This window comes from Lampris incognitus, chromosome 2 (genome assembly GCF_029633865.1).
Source record: "Lampris incognitus isolate fLamInc1 chromosome 2, fLamInc1.hap2, whole genome shotgun sequence".
Taxonomy (NCBI): domain Eukaryota; kingdom Metazoa; phylum Chordata; class Actinopteri; order Lampriformes; family Lampridae; genus Lampris; species Lampris incognitus.
This window is the reverse complement of record NC_079212.1, coordinates 116119506-116139275: the sequence shown is the minus strand read 5'-3', so window position 1 is coordinate 116139275 and position 19770 is coordinate 116119506. Positions and strand designations below refer to the sequence as shown.

The 19770-nt window shown below is 41.6% G+C and overlaps 1 protein-coding gene across 1 annotated transcript; it reads right to left on the bottom strand.

Moving 5' to 3' along the window:
- Positions 1-17189: 17189 nt before the first annotated feature.
- LOC130108273 (P2Y purinoceptor 1-like) lies at positions 17190-18372 on the bottom strand. Its single transcript, XM_056275162.1, has one exon. It carries the CDS (start codon positions 18293-18295, stop codon positions 17222-17224), a length of 1074 nt encoding a protein of 357 aa, XP_056131137.1. The 5' UTR covers positions 18296-18372; the 3' UTR covers positions 17190-17221.
- Between the last annotated feature and the right edge of the window lie 1398 nt (positions 18373-19770).

Below are 19770 nucleotides of genomic sequence, written 5' to 3'. Positions count from 1 at the left end.
CTTTATACATGATGAGCCCAGGTATTCAGAAAAAAGAAAAAATACTTTGGTAGTCCAAGCATTAAGTTTTGTAAAATCTTCCCCTTGCCAACCAGTCAGCTGAGTTCACTTGCAGTACATTATCAGCCTTTACATTCCTCAGTATAAATCAAAACGCTGGGATAATCTCAAAGCACAAGACACCCCCATTAAACTTGTCCTTAATGTTAGGTGTTTAAGCTGATGTGTAAGGAAGGGCGTCTACGGTAGACACCTGGAAAGATAGATAATCGTACATATACAGTGATTGTGAGACTGACAATTCAGCTTTCTGCATGACAAGTAATAACTGGCCAGACAACACATTCAAAATTAACCAAGCCCCCTTTCCCTTCCCTGCAGACATCATGTCTAAACTCTGTGACCTTTTGGTTGAATCACAGCTGGTTGCATCTGCCTGAAGCCTATGAAAGCTCTGATCTGGTGCCATCGACCCTGAACCACGTGACCCGGCTCTGCAAGCTTTGTGTCTTCAGTAGTCTTTACAAAGACAGATTGCGCCTCGACAAGTGAGCACAGCCTGGGTAAACAACAGATGGGAGTATGGAGGCCCAGAATCATCAGCTCCTATTATCTAATACATGTGAGATAAGACTGAATGAGTTCCCATACCAATAAAATGCCCAAACCAGCAAACTGTAATTCTGATTAGGTATAGCGGAGGGAACGGATTTTGTTGTATTTCAACTTTTACTTTTTTTTACTTAAAGTTAGAAAAATTTATTTTACTTCACTCTGCTACCTGCATATTAATTGTATCATTCATGTCAATAAATTGAACAAATTTTGTCATTTTGATAAAGATTAGGACCTTGCTGTGAGACGACCGCGCCAACCACTACGCCACCATGCCGCCACAGCAAGAAGGTCCTGGGTTCGATCCCCAGGGTAGTCTAACTTTGGGGGTCATCCGGGGTCATCCTCTGTGTGGAGTTTGCATGTTCTCCCCGTGTCTGCATGGGTTTCCTCCAAGTGCTCCGGTTTCCTCCCACAGTCCAAAGACATGCAGGTCAGGTGAATCAGCCATACTAAATCGTCCCTAGGTGTGAATGTGTCGGCCCTGTGATGGACTGGCGGCTTTTTCCAGGGTGTCACCCCACCTGCCACCCAGTGTCTGCTTGGATGGGTTCCAGCATCCCCATGACCCTGAGTAAGGATAAGCATTTTGGATAATGAATGAATGAATAAAGATTAGAAATTACACACTTATTATCTGTGCAATGAACTTCAAAGAAAACTGGACCTACATCTTTCTACAACCAAAGTAATGTGCACAAGGAACATTACGTGTGCGTTATTGTCCTGAAATGACACATGGCAAAGCAAAGAGATGCATGCAAATATGTCCTGCCGTGAAAAACACCATGTTATAGACTGGTTACATTTTGGTCCTCAGCTGCTGACCCCAGCAGGTAAGTGCCGTGTCAATCTCACCATAGAAATTGAACATCTCAGTGATGTGTTTCTTTTGCCATTCAAATTCAAGTTATTCCAAGTCTCACTGGCTTTTATCAATACAGGTAAGTGTAAAGGTCTGAATTACCCCCATCCATTCATTATCCAAGCCGCTTATCTGAAATGGGGTCGCCGGATGCTGGGGCCTATCCCAGCAGTCATTAGGCAGGAGGTGGGGAGACACCCTAGATAGGCTGCCAGTCCATCACAGGACTGACGCATTCACACCTAAGGACAATTTAGTATAGCCGATTCACCTGACCTACATGTCTTTGGACTGTGGGAGGAAACCGGAGCACCCGGAGGAAACTCGCACAGACATGGGGAGAACATGCAAACTCTGAATCACTCAGGCAGTGCAGTATATTGGGATGTCTATCCAGGATATGGCTATATCACAAGACACTGCTATATTAAAAAAACATATCTATGATATCTATACTATAATTTCCAAGGTAAGTGTGTGTTTGCATGTACTGAACATGACAACATTCACATTGACATGCATTGACATGTCTCACACTTGCGCTCATTGTTTTCATGGGATACATACTATTTGGTCTGTTTAAATCTGCTTTAGACACAACCTCTTTACTCCTCCCATGGTCTTGAGTTAAAAATCATGTTGTGTCACATCGGTTAGACTGCAGTGGACTATCTCAAGGCAGAAGGGGGACTTACTAAAATAGAATTTTACTGCCTACACAGAGAGAGGGCTGCATCTAAAATTGGATCATGCTAAATACCTCTGGATCTGAATGGGAGTTGTGAAAAGGGGACAAGTAAGGAATCTGTGCTAAAACAATCAATCACATTTTAGTTGCTCAGCAATCATATCAATCATTAATTAATAACACGAGGGTTTCTCAAGGTGTTTGCCTATATAATGTTACACTAAGCACAGGATCCAAGATGTTTTTGGTTTCGTTGAATTAAGCATTTGACCACAACTAATACTGACTAAAGGACTGAATACAGGATGATAGTGTCAAACTGATCAAGGAGAAAAGGGGTTATTTTATAAGGGGTTATAGAGAGAGACTGCAATAATTCTAATGATGTATGCAGTAGCGAACTCGCCCTGCTCTTTCACATAACTGGTGACCTCTTCACTTCTCAACACATAGCTTTGAAATGCCTAGGGGAAACCAGAGTTATGGGTCTACTTGAAACTTGAGTAAACTAAGCTCTGCTACTATTCCTACTGTGTGCTTCACACCAGACAGAGCCCCCCCCCCCCCAAAAGCAGGAAACATTATGCTCCTGCCATAATCTGAGGTGAAAACACAATTCATTACTTCATAGTTTTGTCATATTTTGAGGATCACTTGGTCTCATACTGTAGCTCTTGAAGCATCCATCTAAAACCTACTAAAATGAGGTAATTTATTCAATAACATTAGACACCTCTCGATGGTTGTACGTGGCAGGGTGGCCTAGTGGTTAACACTGTTGCTTCACAGCAAGGAGGTCCTGGATTCGAACCCCTGGCCATCCCAGGTCCTTTCTGTGTGTAGTTTGTATGTCCTCTGTGTGGGTTTCCTCTGGGTGCTCCGGTTTCCTCCCACCATCAAAAAGACAAGCGTGTTAGGGTTAATACTCCTGTCTGTGCCCCTGACCAAGGCAATGGAAAGAAGAACTGGGGTGGGTCCCCAAGCGCTACAGCTGCCCACTGCTCCTATACAATAGGATGGGTTAAATGCAGAGAACACATTTCATTGTAACTGTACAACGATGACAAAATAAAGTGGCTTTCATTTCGTTAAGTCAGGAGATACAACAGTCATATTCACATGGCTAACACCCACCCATGTAAACATTCTTAAATGTAGTCATACTAGATTAGGCTACTTTTTGTGGTATTATGCATTACAATGTCTTCTAAAATAGAACAGGCCACCAAAAGAGTGGATGAAGAGGCAGCGATAAAAGATAGATCACTGAGATAGACAGACCATCTGCACTGTATTGATGACTGATCAGATTTCAATCACTTAAGCTCAGTCTACAGGTTCATGTGTCCAAGAACCACGTGTGAATCTGTGATACATATGATGCCATTTCATTCTTTATTGAAATAATTTCAATAGTGTCCAAATAAAAAACAGTGTTGTCTTAACAGCTGTAAACAAAGAAAATGAGAGGGCTTTGTTTTGGTCAAATCGGGCCAAGATGTCAACACTTCCCCCTAGCGGTGGTATCCTTGCTTTATCACACACGCTACAACTACACACTACTACGCAAGGTAAACAGTACAGAATGTGAAAAATCAAATCAGGATTTAATTCAATCACCGACATTGACCTGAGACTATATTTTCTAATTCAATAGTAAGAAAATAAATGATCTGGTAAATACAAAACCAAGACTGTGATGCGTAGCAGAGTGATATTAATACTATTATGTAAGATAAGCTTATGTAATGGTCCATCCAAATATAGCAACCTAAATTGTCAAACCTGCTGCCGTGTTCAGAAAGCTATATTGCAAGACGGATGTAAGGCTCACTGTACTTATTTTGAATACTGTCATCTGTTTTGGTTGTAATTTTATGCCATTATTGCAATATTTAATATCCCATTGTTATTAGATCCTAACTTGTTCCACAGATATGTTTGGGTAATTTATGCCAAATTACATGTGAGACATTTGCATCTGCGGTTCTATGGTGGACACAGTGCTGCCTTAGGTTTGTGTGTGAGTGTGTTTTATTCGGGTGTGAGGGTGGGTGGAAAACAGGCCAAGCGATTGTAAAAGACCTTGACTTTTAGACAGACATGGGTTCAGGACAGATATGTGTGTGTGTGCGTGTGTGTGTGTGTGGCTCCCTCAGAAATGAAGCATGACTAGTTGCGGCCCACCCCACCCTTCCAAAGAAGTCACAGAAAGTTGAATCAGTTCATCACAACGTTTATTGAGAGAAACGTTTCATCACATGCGGCACCGTGGCGCAGTGGTTAGCACTGTCGCCTCACAGCAAGAAGTTCCTGGGTTCGAGCCCCAGAGTAGTCCAACTTTGGTGGGTCATCCCAGGTCGTCCTCTATGTGGAGTTTACATGTTCTCACTGTGTCTGCATGGGTTTCCTCCGGGGGCTCTGGTTTCCTCCCACAGTCCAAAGACATGTATGTCAGGTGAATTGGCAGTACTAAATTGTCCCTAGGAATGTGTGTGTGTGTGTGTGTGTGTGTGTGTGTGTGTGTGTGTGTGTGTGTGTGTGTGTGTGTGTGTGTGTGTGTGTGTGTGTGTGTGTGTGTGTGTGTGTGTGTGGACCCTGTGATGGCCTGGTGGCCTGTCCAGGGTGTCTCCCCGCCTGCAGCCCAATGACTGCTGGAATAGGCTCCAGCATCACTGTGACCCTGAGAGCAGGATAAGCGGTTAAGACAATGGATGCACGTTTCCTCTCTCATCTAAGTGACTTCTTCAGTCTCACCTGACTGCAGGTATCTCCACCTGTGGTAGCTTCTACTTCCACTGACAACTTCATGCTCCAAGATCAACTTTATCTAGGCCGGACAAAAACAATACTTTTATAGAGAGGCTTACATCGACTAGTGGGGGTGAAGGCATTTACCACACACACATGGGGACAAAACGCAGTAGAGCAGACCCCTCAACCCGGAACCTCCCGAAAACAGCATCTCCTAACAAACAGCTACCCCTAATGGGAGTATGGCTATATTACCATTACCCTAGGTAGTATTAACTAATTTTATAAGGATCACATTACAACACCACCCTTATAAATACAGTGGCACAATGACCGAAACCAGTGATTGGTTTCATATGCGAATTGCCATAACCATTACCTAGAGTTACAATGGCCATATGAACTATTTACAGAGGATTGGGGAATAGTTGAGGAGGGGTAGAATTGTTTCTGAAATCGTCTGAGGAAAGAAGTTAAGGCCTCCTGTCATTCCATCTAACGATCTCTAGCGCCCCCCAGAGGGAAGTACTGGAAAAGGTGGTGAGCTGGGCAGATGGGGTTCTTGATTATGTTGGTCGCACGCTTAATGGTGTGCTGGGTACATCAAAGTCAAGCCAAGTCAATTTTATTTGTATAGCCCAATATCACAAATGGCAAATTTGCCTGAAGAAAGGTTACAGCCGGTAATTCTTGATGCTTTGTTGACGACTCTCTCCATTTTCTTTATTGTATGTTTGGGTGCGCTTCCATACCAGACCGTTCTTTACAGGGTTAGGATGCTTTGAATGATGGCGGTGTAAAAGTGCACCAGTAAACGCTGTTCGACTTTTTTTTTTTTTTTTTTTAGTTGTCTGGGAAAGTATAATCTCTGTTGGGCTTGATGAGGTGCTTAGAGTTAATGGCCCATTTCAAGTTATTGCTGATGTGAGTGCCAAGGAATTTAAAGGAATTTGTTATGGTAATTAGCTAGTTGTTGATTTGAATGGGTGACTTTGTTGTCTTGTTCGGTCTTAACTCTATGACCATTTCTTGGGTTTTGGTTTCGTTCAGGACCAGGTCTTTGTCCTCACGCCATATATATATATATTACTATTAGAAAATGTCGAGTATTGCTAGATAGTGTAGAGTAGGAATTCTCTGGTAACTACAACCACTCAGTACTGCTTAGAGTTAGACTGCTTTTATTTGTCATTGCCTTATATGCATGTCTCATACATACAAGGGAACGAAATTATGTTTCACAAGGACCTCAGTGCCACATAAAAACAAATAACACATAATAAATATTAAAAACAAAAAGTGCATTAAAAACAAGAATTACTTCAGAGACCTAAACATCAAAAGCACACCTAACACGGACAGTGCTGGTGTTAGGATGTCATTATCAACACAAAACATGTGGAAACACAGGAATTACTGTTCTCAAACTGTTGCAATTGACAACAAATATTTAAATATAGATAAAATATAACGTGAAAATGCTGGTAATGAACATTATTCCATCTGTCACATGAGCCATAAATAAAATTGACCACAAACACGTTTGGAAATCTTCTTACAGATATTCGTGCAAGACTGCACAGAAGAATATAGTTTTGGGGGGGTGGTGTAGCGGTCTAAGCGTCGGCTTTGTGTCGATGCAGTTGCTCACTGGGGACTGGGGTTCGCGCCCCGGTCTCGTCAGATCCGACAATGGCCGGACTCGACGAAGCAGCAATAATTGGCACGCTGTCTTCGGGAGGGGGCGGAGTCGGCTTGTGTTCGTCACATGAATGCGTGCCTGTGTGGGTCGGAAAAAGCAATGGTTCGGCCCAGAGCCCTAGAAAGAGAGCGTTATGTCAACTCCGTAGACGTCAATGGGCCAATTATTTAACAGCAATGACGGATCATGAGAGCCCCGGATAGTTCCAAACAGTGCGCATAGAATATGTGTCACGTTGGAATATATCTATATCTATATATAAATGTAAAAATCTGAAAATATTGGTTAGTAGTTACCAGAAATCGCGGCTAAGCAGTTCATTTAAATGACCCGCCAAGCTTTGTTTGGTACTATTCGGCGGCTACATGAACCACGTGATCATCTCGCGTTCTGACCCCTCATTGACGTAACTCTGTCTTTCTAGGGCTCTGGTTCGGCCTGGATTCGCCTTGTCACGAAAGTGGCGAGGCGACTCCTTCAAGACTGCCGGCCGGAGAGATGCAGTTGGCGAACGCATGCAGTACGAGGGTGGGTGTTTGAACTAAAATAGGGATCGATTGGCCGCTAAATTGGGAGAAAAAGCGAAAAATCAGAAATGAATTATAAAAAAAGAATATATTTTTGATTCTACTCAACCCTGAGTTGTGAAACGTAAAAAATAAATAAATAAATCACTTGGTAGACTTAATGATAACAATAGTAATAGCCTAAAGATAGGGTTGGGAGGGTTCCTTTATAAATGTACTTCATTACAATTACAAATTATCTTTTGAGAAATGTATTCAGTAACTTACTCTACGAATCCCAATATTATAGTAATGTAATCTGGCTACTTTCAGTTACTTTTGGATTACCTCAATGCCAAATAAAAAAGACAAAAGATATAATAATAATAATAATAATAATAATAAACTTTATTTGTATAGCACCTTTCATACATAAAATATCTCTCAAAGTGATTTACGTTAAAAACAAGGGAAACAATAAAACTCAGCAACAATACAGATAAAATAAGTTAAAAGTAATAAAACACAGACCTAGGCAAAAAACATAAAACAAGGCAAGAAATAAAACCACAGTACAAGATAAAGAATAAGAGTAAAAGAAATAAAATTGAATTAATTAAAAGCATAAGCCTAAAAATGGGTCTTGAGCTGATTCTTAAAACTATCTATGGACATTGCTTCTCTTATTTGTTGGGGGAGTCCTATTTCAAGCCGTCAGTGCATAAAAACAAAATGCTGCTTCGCCATACTTTTGGTAGTTCACTCTAGGGACATTGAGCAGGCCAGCACCAGAAGATCTAAGAGAGCGGCTCGGAACATAATCAGATAACCAGTCAGATAGGTATGAGGGTGCTAAACCATGTAGAGCTTTAAACACAAGTAGAATAATTTTAAAATCAATCCTCAATGCTACAGGAAGCCAGCGTAAAGATGCTAAAACTGGGGTAATTTGATCTCTCATCCTGGTTTTTGTTATGATCCTTGCTGCCGCGTTCTGTACTAGTTATAGCCTAGCGATACTTTTTTTTTGGGTAAACCAGTAAGAAGTGCATTGCACTTGCGATAAAAGCATGCGTCACCTTTTTTGGCGTCTTCCAGGGAGAGGTAGGGTCTAATTCTAGCAATATTTTTTAGGTGAAAAAAGGCACCTTTTGTAACATTGTTGATATGTGATTTAAAATCCAACTCAGAGTCAATGATGACACCCAGGTTTTTTACTACAGTCTAATTCTGTACAGCCAGACTTCCCATTCTACTTGATATAATTTCTCTCTGTGCATTAGTGCCTATAATGAGAATTTCTATCTTGTTTACGTTCAATTTGAGAAAATTTTCACTTATCCATTGTTTAATACTACACAGACAATTCATCAAGGGATTGAGAGCATTGGGGTCATCTGGCGCTACAGATAAATATAACTGTGTATCATTAGCATAAAAATGGAAATTCACCCCATGATCACAGATAATTTTCTCAAGCGGCAGCATGTACAGGCAGAATAGTAAGGACCAAGAATGGAACCCTGCGGAATAGCTGAGAAAATTACGTTTGTCTGAGACATGATCAGAAAGACTAACAAAATAGCTTCTGCCAGTGAGATATGTGTAGAACCATGATAGGGCAGTGCCTGAAAGGCCAATCCAATTCTCAAAGTCATGTAAAAGTATATCATGATCGACTGTATCGAAGGCAGCCGTCAGATCAAGGAGTAAAAGAATGGAAACATTTTTATTATCAGCGCTCACTCTGAAATCGTTGACTACTTTTACAAGCACTTTAAGAATAACATGGCAATAAATAAATATCAATAACATGACTATAAATATAAATAAATATCAATAACATGACTTTTACTTAAGTGCATTTTGTAAGACAACAAAACAATATAACCTTAGAAAGGACAATGGGGACACCAAGCTTTTAAACATCAAAACATGTAGTAAAAAGGCAAACAGACAATGCTGTTTTAGATTAATACATGGATTAAAGGCACTCACACCCACCCTCTATTTTAGGTCTGCTACATGAATTAAGAGTATCCACCGTGTTTTTTAATCAACAAATCAGATGTCCACCTCATGAACTATCAAGAAGAACGTTGTAAAAGAAGGCAGTAAGTTCAAGATTAAAGTTTCACTTTACTGTCATATACATATAAAAAGTACAATGTGCCTTCAAATGCAATAAAATGCACGTGCCCTGACTCTCTCAGCCCCTAAAGCTGTATAGTTCAAGTTCAAGTTTATTGTCATATGTATTTGGAATACAGTGAAATTCTTGTGCCTTGGCTCTTTCTGCCTTACGACAAGGAAAACAAGGACAAAGCCCACAAGGACCCCCCCCCCCAAAAAAACATAGACTATGAACACAGTGAATTCATATGGATACTGATTAGTCAGCAAAAATCTGAGATAGAATTCGTGATGCTTGAAAAAAATTAAGCACATTTTGATGTTAATGAAAATTTTCACACTGAATCTTAAGATATTTGAATATATTAGGTGAGACTGATTTAACTCCATACAGACACTACAACTTCAATTGACCAAGTCATTGTTTACAAATATCCTGTTCATGTGCACTAACTGGTTGTCTAACTGTCAGTAGCTGTAAGCACCTATATTTTGTAGCTTGTCAAATGGCAAATAAGGAAGCATTCTCTGATTATCTCAACTTATGAAGTGAAGACAGGGGAAGCTGTGCCAAAACAACAATGCTTACAGGTGGATTTCTGCTCATAGACACCCTCCTACTGCACTGCCAACTCAGTGTGAATGAACCCCACCAAAATGGTTGAGGTACAAAGCCTGGACATATATTAGTTTTTAAAAGAGAACCAAGTATTTACACAAAAAGAAACAGAGATACTTAAAATTCACCAGGATGTCTACAATTATGTTGTATCAGCCACATTTCATGATGTTATGACTTTGCTGAAGATTTTGTGTTTCGTAAACAGATGTTCAACCAAGGCAGTAATAAGGGCACAATATTATGTACAAGATGCAGATGATCATCCAAAGGTATAACAATTACATCTTGGCAGTAGGTTGTGTATTTATTACTGGGCAAGTTACACAATAAACAGTGCTTTATCTGTAAATGATATTTGAACAGTGACAAAGGAACAGTGGACAATGGAGAATAGACTGATCCAAAGCAAGAAGAAGTGATATTACAAATTACAGCATACCAACGCTAAAAACAGTCCTTACTTTTTTATCTTTGCAGCAGTTGGACAGGCTGGGAACCAATGAGAAATGCATCACTGTAGTCTTGAGCAAGAGATGGCTAGATCCTGGACCAGGGGCTCAGTAGCATGTTCAAATAGGTATGATCTCATTTTTGGGATTTTATGCTGAGCAAATCATGAGGACACGGCCATGACGTGGTCAAAGAATGAAAGTTGGTTATTTATCGTCACCTTGAAATTCCTTGCAAAACAGGAAATCATGATTATTGATGTACCAACACTGATGATGGATATTTCCATGGATATAGAGGAACTGGCAGAGATGACCAGTAGCTCTGTTTGGGACAAATTAAGCTGAAGGTCTCACTCCCTTATCCAAGTAGATATGTCAGTGATGCATAGGAATAGTAGGAAGTCTTGTGCAGAGATGATTGGATCAGGCAAGGTGGTATAGTGTGTGAAAAGGAGTGGGCCAGGCACTGAGCCTTGAGGCACATCTGTTTTAACCTGACTCCGCCATGATACACGGTATGACCTCCCTGTCAGATACTATTTAAACTACTTTAGTGCTATGCCAACAGTGCCTAGGCCCCACAGCTGACAGTACGATCTGATGATTGAATGTGTCAAATGCAGCAGATAGGTCAAGGAGGATGACTATTAAGTTTACATTGTATATTCTTTATTTTATTATGTCTTCTTTACATATATTTTTATATTCATATGTGTCACATATTTTATATTGTATTTTAAGCTTGTGCAGCACTTTGGTTCAACTGTGGTTGTTTTAAATGTGCTATATAAATAGACTTGACTTGACTTGACTTGACTTAAGAACTTGCCAGCAGCTTTGGCTTTGTGGAGTTCCTCATTAACTTCAAGAAAACCTTGCATGACATGTTGCAAGAAGAGCTGACTGATTTGGGTTGAGCAGGTTTTTCTGAGAGAGGAAGGAGGAGAGCTGATTGCAAACATTTTGACTAGGAGAGGGAATCACACTGAACTTTTTTTCTTTCTTTTTTTTTTTAGCCAAAATGGGATCAAGTGATGGCATTTTCAGCAGTTGGGTGACCCGTGCAATCTTAAGGCTGGAAGGAAAACTCCAAGATGAGCCAAGAGTCAAAGTGTGGGCTTTATAATTCATTATTAATTAATTATTAATTAATTAAGTTTTCTTTATTAATCCCCTCTGGCAAATTCAGCCACTGCAAATTGACCCATCCTAGCTGTGATCTGTGTAGCTAGGAGCAGTGGGTTACTGCCTTCATGCTGCACCCGGGGACCAACTCCAGTTCTTTTCCCATTACCTTGGTCAGGGGCAGAGTCAGGAGTATAAACCCTAACATTCATGTTTCTTTTGATAGGAGATGACGTTGGGGGTTATTGACTGAAGGAAGGATGAGGGAATGGGATTAAGGGCACATGTCATGGGATAGTAAGAGAAGGTAAATTTGGAAACCAGTCTTCAGAGAGGGGGAGGAATTTGGACATAGTGGAAGTCTCAGAACCACCAGAAGGTGGCCTGACCAAGGTTGGAGGAGTGAATTGATCACTGATGACTGGCACTTTCTCCTCAAAATGTCTAGTCAAGTCAACTCTTGCATTGGATAAGGAACAACTCCTTAAAAAAAAACCTTTAACAGGGAGAACAAATAGGAAGAAACTTCAGGGAGAGTAACAGGACAAACTGGAGGACAGAAATGGGGGGGCAAACTCATTCGGAGTGAAGGAGGAGGTCAAAAACAGCTTGCTGAGCCTGTTCCCTCCCCCACCCCCTTCCTCACTCATAATACTTTTCCCTTCCACTTCAGAAAAGAGTAGTAGTCATCAGTGTTCTGAGTTTAAAAGTGGTCACTCCACCTTAACCCTCCACTTCAGAAAAGAGTGGTAGTCATCAGTGGTCTGGGTTTAAGAGTGGTCGATCCACCTTATCCGCTGTTAAGATCTCAGTACTCGTCCTCCTTGCTTTATCTGTCACATCTGACACAGCAACATATGATTCTGCTGCCGACACTGTCAAGTTTAGGCATTGTTAGCAACGGTATTTTAGTGGTTTTTCTTCAATTTTGTGAGGGGAACTGACTCATTGTGTTGTGAAACAAAAATTGTACTCAGTAATGGTCATGAGAACATTGCCTTTTCTCTCCTGCGACAATTGTCAATTGAATTTTCAATTTATTCCAGTGAAGAAGGCAGTGTAACAATCACAGCAGTATTTATGAATTGTTTCAGTAAATACAACAAAATATGGTACTTTACAATGACTCCATTTGCTGGGTTATTTTGGTTAGTTGGGCAAATGTTCCTCTTTTTCATAAAGGTCGACTGGCTGCTTTAAATGCCTGTATGGCTGGAGTATACAACTAGGGTATTAGGTTTATTCATCATGGCATTTTGTGTTGTGCTCACCAAATTTTGTTGACTGAATGAGTGAGTACGAGTGGGGGAAAGTAAATCACTGAAATGCTAATATTTGTGGCTTGAGACAAACATTAGAAGATCTTACTTATACTCAAAGAGAAAAGAGCATACCGTATCAGCTATGTAATGTCGATATTGTCACCTGAAATATATTGTGAAACATATAGTTATGTTATCATTATTACATTATGAGGATTGAAGAAATCTGCTTTTTGCTGAAGCCAATGAGTTTTTGGGCCCCTATGTGCACACCTAGACACAGAGATGTTAGAACTCTCTTGCAGCACTGTTTATTGTATTATGTTCCTGTTTATAATACAATCCTGGCCTGATTTGTGAGCCAGCTGTACTACAAACATAATGACTAATTAATGCTAACAAGTCAGGAAATCCTGCTGTCCATTGCACAAACATGGCCGAAAGGGCAGAGCAGGCCTATGAACCAGGCTTGATGGCCAGGGTCCAATTGGTATTTAATTGAAATGTTTTTATTATCAGCCCAGCCCTGACCAGTTTCAGTGGTAGGATTTACAAGTATGGTGAAGTGGGGTTGGGAGCAGGATGCTTCCCCTCTCTATTGTTTATGTTCCAAGGAACACAATTCAGAGAATTCAGTTTAAGATCTTTTCCAAAGAAAACATTGTTTACTTACGTCATGAACAGTCATAGAGCACTGACAAACACAACAACCATCAGAGGATGCAAGGACCCACCAACTGCAGATATCAAAATGGCTTTGATCACATTCTGTTCTCTTTCCTAATGTATTAAAGGTATATTGTAGTTTTAAATGGACAGCCAGGAATATCATTCAAAAGGCTTCAACTAAATCTTTGGATCTACATTTGTTGTCACCTTCTTTTGACTGAGGAGCTCAACAAAGGGCCACTAATACAGAGGGAAATGTATGGTGTTTCTGTTACATTCTTCTCTATATAACTCAGGGTTTTGTTTTTGTTTTTTGTCTTTGTCCCCCCCCCCTCTTTTTCTCCCCAATTGTATCTGGCCAATTATGCCATTCTTCCAAGCCATCCAGGTCGCTGCTCCACCCCCTCTGCTGATCCAGGGAGGGTTGCAGACTACCACATGCCTTCTCCGATACATGTGGAGTCGCCAGCTGCTTCTTTTCACCTGACAGTGAGGAGTTTCACCAGGGGGACATAGCACATGGGAGGATCACACTATTCTCCCCAGTCCCCCCCCCGAACAGGTGCCCCGACCGACCAGAGGAGGTGCTAGTGCAGCGACCAGGACACATACCCACATCCAGCTTCCCACCCGCAGATACGGCCAATTGTGTCCATAGGGACGCCCGACCAAGCCGGAGGTAACACCGGGATTCGAACCAGCGATCCCCGTGTTGGTAGGCAATGGAATAGACTGCTACGATACCCGGACAACCTACAATTCGGGTTTTATTTTGAAATACTGTGAAATATTTAGTCCCCTCCCTTATTTGTCGGCAGTACACCCTTTCCCAAAAGCCCTGTAGTATGTCTATTTGTAGGTAAGTCATTCTTGTTGATTGGTTTAAAATAAATAAATAAATAAAAGGTCAGATCTACATGAGAGGAGGCACTGGAGTTAACACAACCATTTCCTGGGATTATTAGACATGGAATATATGAATATTGAAGAGAGAAACAAAAAAATGAAATGGAAATAAATGCAGTAACATGAACAAACACCCCATGAATTCCTCAGAAAGATTGTCCGAAATAATCTCAACCCCTGGGGAATTCTCTCAGTGGACTGTGAAGTTAGCAGCAGAGAGAAAATATCACTCGCTTACTAAAGCAACCCCTGAATTTGACTTCCAACTGCACTCCCAACATTTAGAGCTATTTTCCTTCAGATGTTTTTCATATGATCTTATGTTTAAAAGAGAACTGGACTTCACTGACATCTGCCCACTTGATTCTTGTAAAGCCCCAATCATTGTTGCAATAAAGTAATTTATGTTGAAGTTGGCTATGTTGACTGTCGCCCAGTTGCCCTGACCCCAATTATTATGAAGTGCTTTGAGACGACTATACTCTCTCACATCAAGGACATCATCCCCACAGATCTGGACAGCCACCAATTTGCCCATTGGGGGAACAGATCTACGGAGGACGCAGTCTCAATTACAGTTCATACAGTCCTGTCCCACCTTGAACATTCAAACACATATGTCAGGATGCTTTTTATTGACTTCAGCTCCGCTTTCAATACGATAACCCCCCATAAACTGGTACACAAACTCAGCAACCTAGGATTAACCACCTCACTCTGTTCATGGATTATGGACTTCCTCACTCACAGACCACAAAATGTCAGGATAGGTAACCATACATCTTCAACCCTCATCCTGAACACAGGTGTGCCGCAGGGCTGTGTGCTCAGTCCATCCCTCTTCACCCTTTTCACCCACGATTGTACCCCCATTCACTCCTCCAACACTATAGTGAAGTTTGCTGATGACACCACTATAGTGGGACTCATAACCAAAACGAGGAGACACACTACAGGAGGTCCAACATCTGGGTGGGTGGTGTTCAGACAATAACCTGGTCCTGAACACCAGTAAAACAAAGGAAATCGCTGTGGACTTTAGGAGATACAGGAAGACCACCCCACCCCCTCTGCACATAAACGGTGAAGAGGTGCATCATGTGGATAACATCAAATTCCTGGGAATCCACACAACCAAAGAACTCACATGGTCACTCAACACCTCCCACCTGGTGAAGAAAGCACAACAGAGGCTTTTCTTCCTCAGGAAACCTAAACAAGCCAGTCTCCCTTCTCAGCTGCTAGTCAACATTTACAGAAGTACAATAGAAAGCATCCTCTGTCAATGTGTCACAGTGTGGTATGCCAGCTGCACAGCAGAGAACAGGAAAGACTTGGCCCAGGTGGTAAAGACAGCATAGAGGATTGTGGGAGCTGTGCCCCCGAACCTGGATGCTGTGTATACTGGCCGCCTACAGAGGAAAGCCAGCAACATCAGCAAAGACCAACACACCCAGGTCGCTGTCTGTTCATTCGTTCCCTTGCCATTGGGGAAAAGATACTGCACCATCAAAACCCGGACTAACAGACTGACGAACAGCTGTAGCCTCCATCGCCCCCCCACACACACACACACCTGCCTATAGCTGCTGAGGACTAACTGGTACTAAAGCCGCTGCAATATGGACAACTATGTGCAATAACCCCATGCCCTATTTTTAACTTTAAAAGCCGCTGCTAACTTTTATCATAATTTTTGCTACCTCACTTATTTTTACTACCTCACTTATTTATACTAAATGTTGTTTGTTCTTGCTTTTATCTTGGGGGGTTTTTCCGATCATTTACCTTGTCTAGTGTTGGTGGTCTTAGAGTCACCAAATGAAATTTCGTTGTGTGTACACAATGACAATCAAGTATCTTATATCTTATCTTATCTAAGTAGAAAATGTTGCTGTTGAATTGTGTTGTTTTAAATGTATCACATGGTCATCTCAGCAATTGAAAAGTTAACAAAAATAACTTATTTAATTTCCCCAGTCGGTGCACTTCTTTGTGCTTGCATTTTTTTTTTTTTACAAAGCTTAGTGCCAAAGTAACTTGTCTAGAACACAGATGTGTGACTAAGCCTCATTTAGATTATGTATTCACTATGTGCCACACTATCCACTTTGGATAACAGTGGAATGCCCTGGTAGGTGAGGCATACCAGCTTTTAATATCTGAAAATGGTGTTGCATATTTATTTTCTGTAAAGCATCTTTTAATATCAGCAATAGCAACAGGTGACAAAAGATGGAAGGCTGTATGGGCAAACACAAAAAAGAACTGAAACCGAGCGAGGGAGAGTTGAAGTCAGAGAAGTGAAGCCATATATCCGACAACTTACATGCTTTGATATAACATAACAGATAGACATAAACATGTGCTATTTTGGAATTTTCCCCCAACCCAACCGCCTGTCCTTCAGATTTTCATTGCAACACAGTGTGCTCACTCCAGTTGCAGATTTGGCACACCCGTTACATAATTGACAGGACAGCTACAAGCATGCCTGCCTGTGTTAGAATGAAAATCTGCGAGACAGGGGGATATTGAGAACTGGGTTGGGAAACCCTGCTATAGTGAAGCTATAGCTAACAGTCTTGATACATGCTCAAAAATACCGGTGGGGAAATTCCAGAAAGTTTAATCAATTCATCTGAAATCCCAATGAACCCTGTGTCCAGATGAACTGATTCAACTATCTGAGATATCACTAACAGTGGAATAACACTATGATAGCCTACGTTATAATTTTATCACTTTTTATTCATATTAAAAGGACCTGCAGTGTAGGGGGTCAACCATATGGGATATAGTTTTTGAAGTTTGCAATGCCATTACAATGATATATATATATATATATATATATATATATATAACCGGAAGTTATGGTAGCTATGGTATATAAATATTCATGCACTAGGCCTACTGAACAAACTAAACAATCAACTCGAGTCTAACAGAATTTGCAGTACTGTTAGTTTGTATTTCGGGTGGTGTTACATCTCCGTGGCATGGCACTGTGGACTTACGAGAGGTAATTGTGTCTTTCCACCTGAAGACAGACAGTCTGGCCTGTTTGCTGAAATTAGAGGCGCGCTCCATAAAACTCTCATTTCCAACCAGGTAAACCATCGGGTTTAATGTGCTGTTGAGGCAGGCCAGGCCGCGGCTGACCTGATGGGAAATGTAGATGTCGTCGAAGCTGCTGTAGCACGTCCCCTCCAGCTTCAAAATCCTGGTTTTCAAATTCAAATTTCTAAACACGTGGTAGGGAATGAAGCAAATGGAGAAAAGCAAAAGGAGAAGGACGACAAGCTTGAGGCACCTTTGCTTCAACAAACTGTTGTCGTTCCCGTTTGTGGCAAGGACCACTATGATGTGGCCGTAGCAGGCCAGAATGATGAGTAGGGGTATGGCGAATCCAGTGATGGTCCAGGCAATGCTGTAAGACAGGTAATACTTAATCAGGTGGTTGGCGGTGGTGTCGTAGCACGTGTCCGATGCATTTTTCGGAGCCTTGTCGAAAAACATGTCAGGTAGAATTTGGATGAATACCAAAACCCAGACGAGCAAACTTATTGCCGTGGAGTGGCGACTTCTGATTTTGCCCATCACTTTCATGGGGTGCACGATGCCGAGGTATCTGTACACGCTGATGCACGTCAGGAATCCGATACTGCCGTACAGGTTGAGGTTGAAGCAAAACCTGGTCACTTTGCAGAAAGTTTGTCCAAACGTCCACTTGCTGTTTTGCGCGTAATACGCGACCAAAAACGGCAACGTGCACAGGTACAGCAGATCTGCCACTCCCAGGTTGAGCATGAAAATGTTGATGTTGCCCACCTTGTTCCAGTCCGTGTACATGCTTCTCAGCCCCCACAAATTGAAAAACGTACCGACAACGAACACAATCACGTAGACTGTGGGGAGGAATTTGTGCGTAAAGGTTATATTTATATTTTCGCACGCGGACACGTTCGCCCGGCCCAAACCCTCTTCGGACGTCATTTAGTTTCGATATTGTGTCGATTATAAACAGGACATCATCGACCACGTCCTTTCTGGGCTTGAACAAACACCGTCCTCTTCCCACAGAGACACTGGCTGAGTTGAAAACGCCTGAATCCGGCAAGGTTTAATGTGAAACCACACACACACACACACACACACACACACACACACACACACACACACACACACACACACACACACACACACACACACACACACACACACACACAAGAAAGACCCGCCCATCTATCTCACAGTACTTGAATGAACAGTGAATTAATGTGGAGCGATAACAAAGCAACGATTTTGTTCCTGTATGCCCTGGTAAAGCGAAAGCAGAACCCGATTTTTGGAAGTCGACGTAAGAAGCACGCAAACGTAATTTACGCAGGGCAGCATTCCAGACACGGTGCTCACTGGACATCCGCTGGACGTGTTGTTTCAACGGGCCAACCAGCTCTTGCGTGGAGGGTTTGAGAAAGCCCAAACTTAAAACTTTCGGCAATCAACGATGGACTGAGAATGCACTTGGTGCGTCATGGTGAGCACGTGTCTTCAGTCGAGCATGCACAATATTAATTTTCATAGACACCTGGGCAGGAAATGGCGCGTGTCTGTGTCTTACGCTTGCCTTTACCGAAAACATCAGCTTATTTTTTTAGAAATAAGTGTAACACACCAGCAGCAGAAAAACAACGGAAGTTCGAAAGGCAAAACATACTCACCATGTGTGGGCTTGTCGAGCTATCAAGTTCCATAAAGCATAATTATCTTGGATTTAATAGGTTTATTTTAGCTAATGTTTGTCCAAAGCAAACTTTTTACCAGCCAACATTTTTAATTCACATGTAAAACCAAATGACATGAACTGCATTTGGCACCTAATTCCAACTAGTAGGCTTATTTGCTTGAAAGAAATGTCCTCCGTAATTGTAAACGTGGGCCTCATTTCTTCTTTTTTTTCCAGTTTAAACTGATAAAACTCAGAAACTAATTTTGGAATTCAGTTTCAAAGTGAAACTCAGTTCAGTTTCACTTTGTAGTCAACATGAAGAAGGCCGAGGGGCCAGGAAATAGGCGGGAGGCCCACACCACCACCGTTCACACTAACTGGAGAGTTGGCGCGCAAACACTTTATTAGTCTGCCATGGATGATATGAGAGCTTTCACTACGTGATGCAAGTGCACTCCCCAATATGTCGCCTGAATTAATAGGCAGCTCATAACTGCTGTGGATTGATGTGCCAACCCAACATGTCAGTGCCATGGCAAATCTTGTCTTATTAATAGATAGCTTATAATTATAAATAACTTATAATTATAGCCGGGGGTGGCACGGTGGCACAGTGGTTAGCACGGTCGCTTCATAGCAAGAAGGTCCTGGGTTTGAGCCCCAGAGTAGTTCAGCCTTGGTAGGTCATCCCAGGTCATCCTCTGTGTGGAGTTTACATGTTCTCCCCGTGTCTGTGTGG

What these genes read in the sequence shown, in the direction of transcription:
- LOC130108273 (XM_056275162.1), bottom strand. Translation starts at nt 18,295, where the DNA reads ATGACGTCCGAAGAGGGTTTGGGCCGGGCGAACGTGTCCGCGTGCGAA.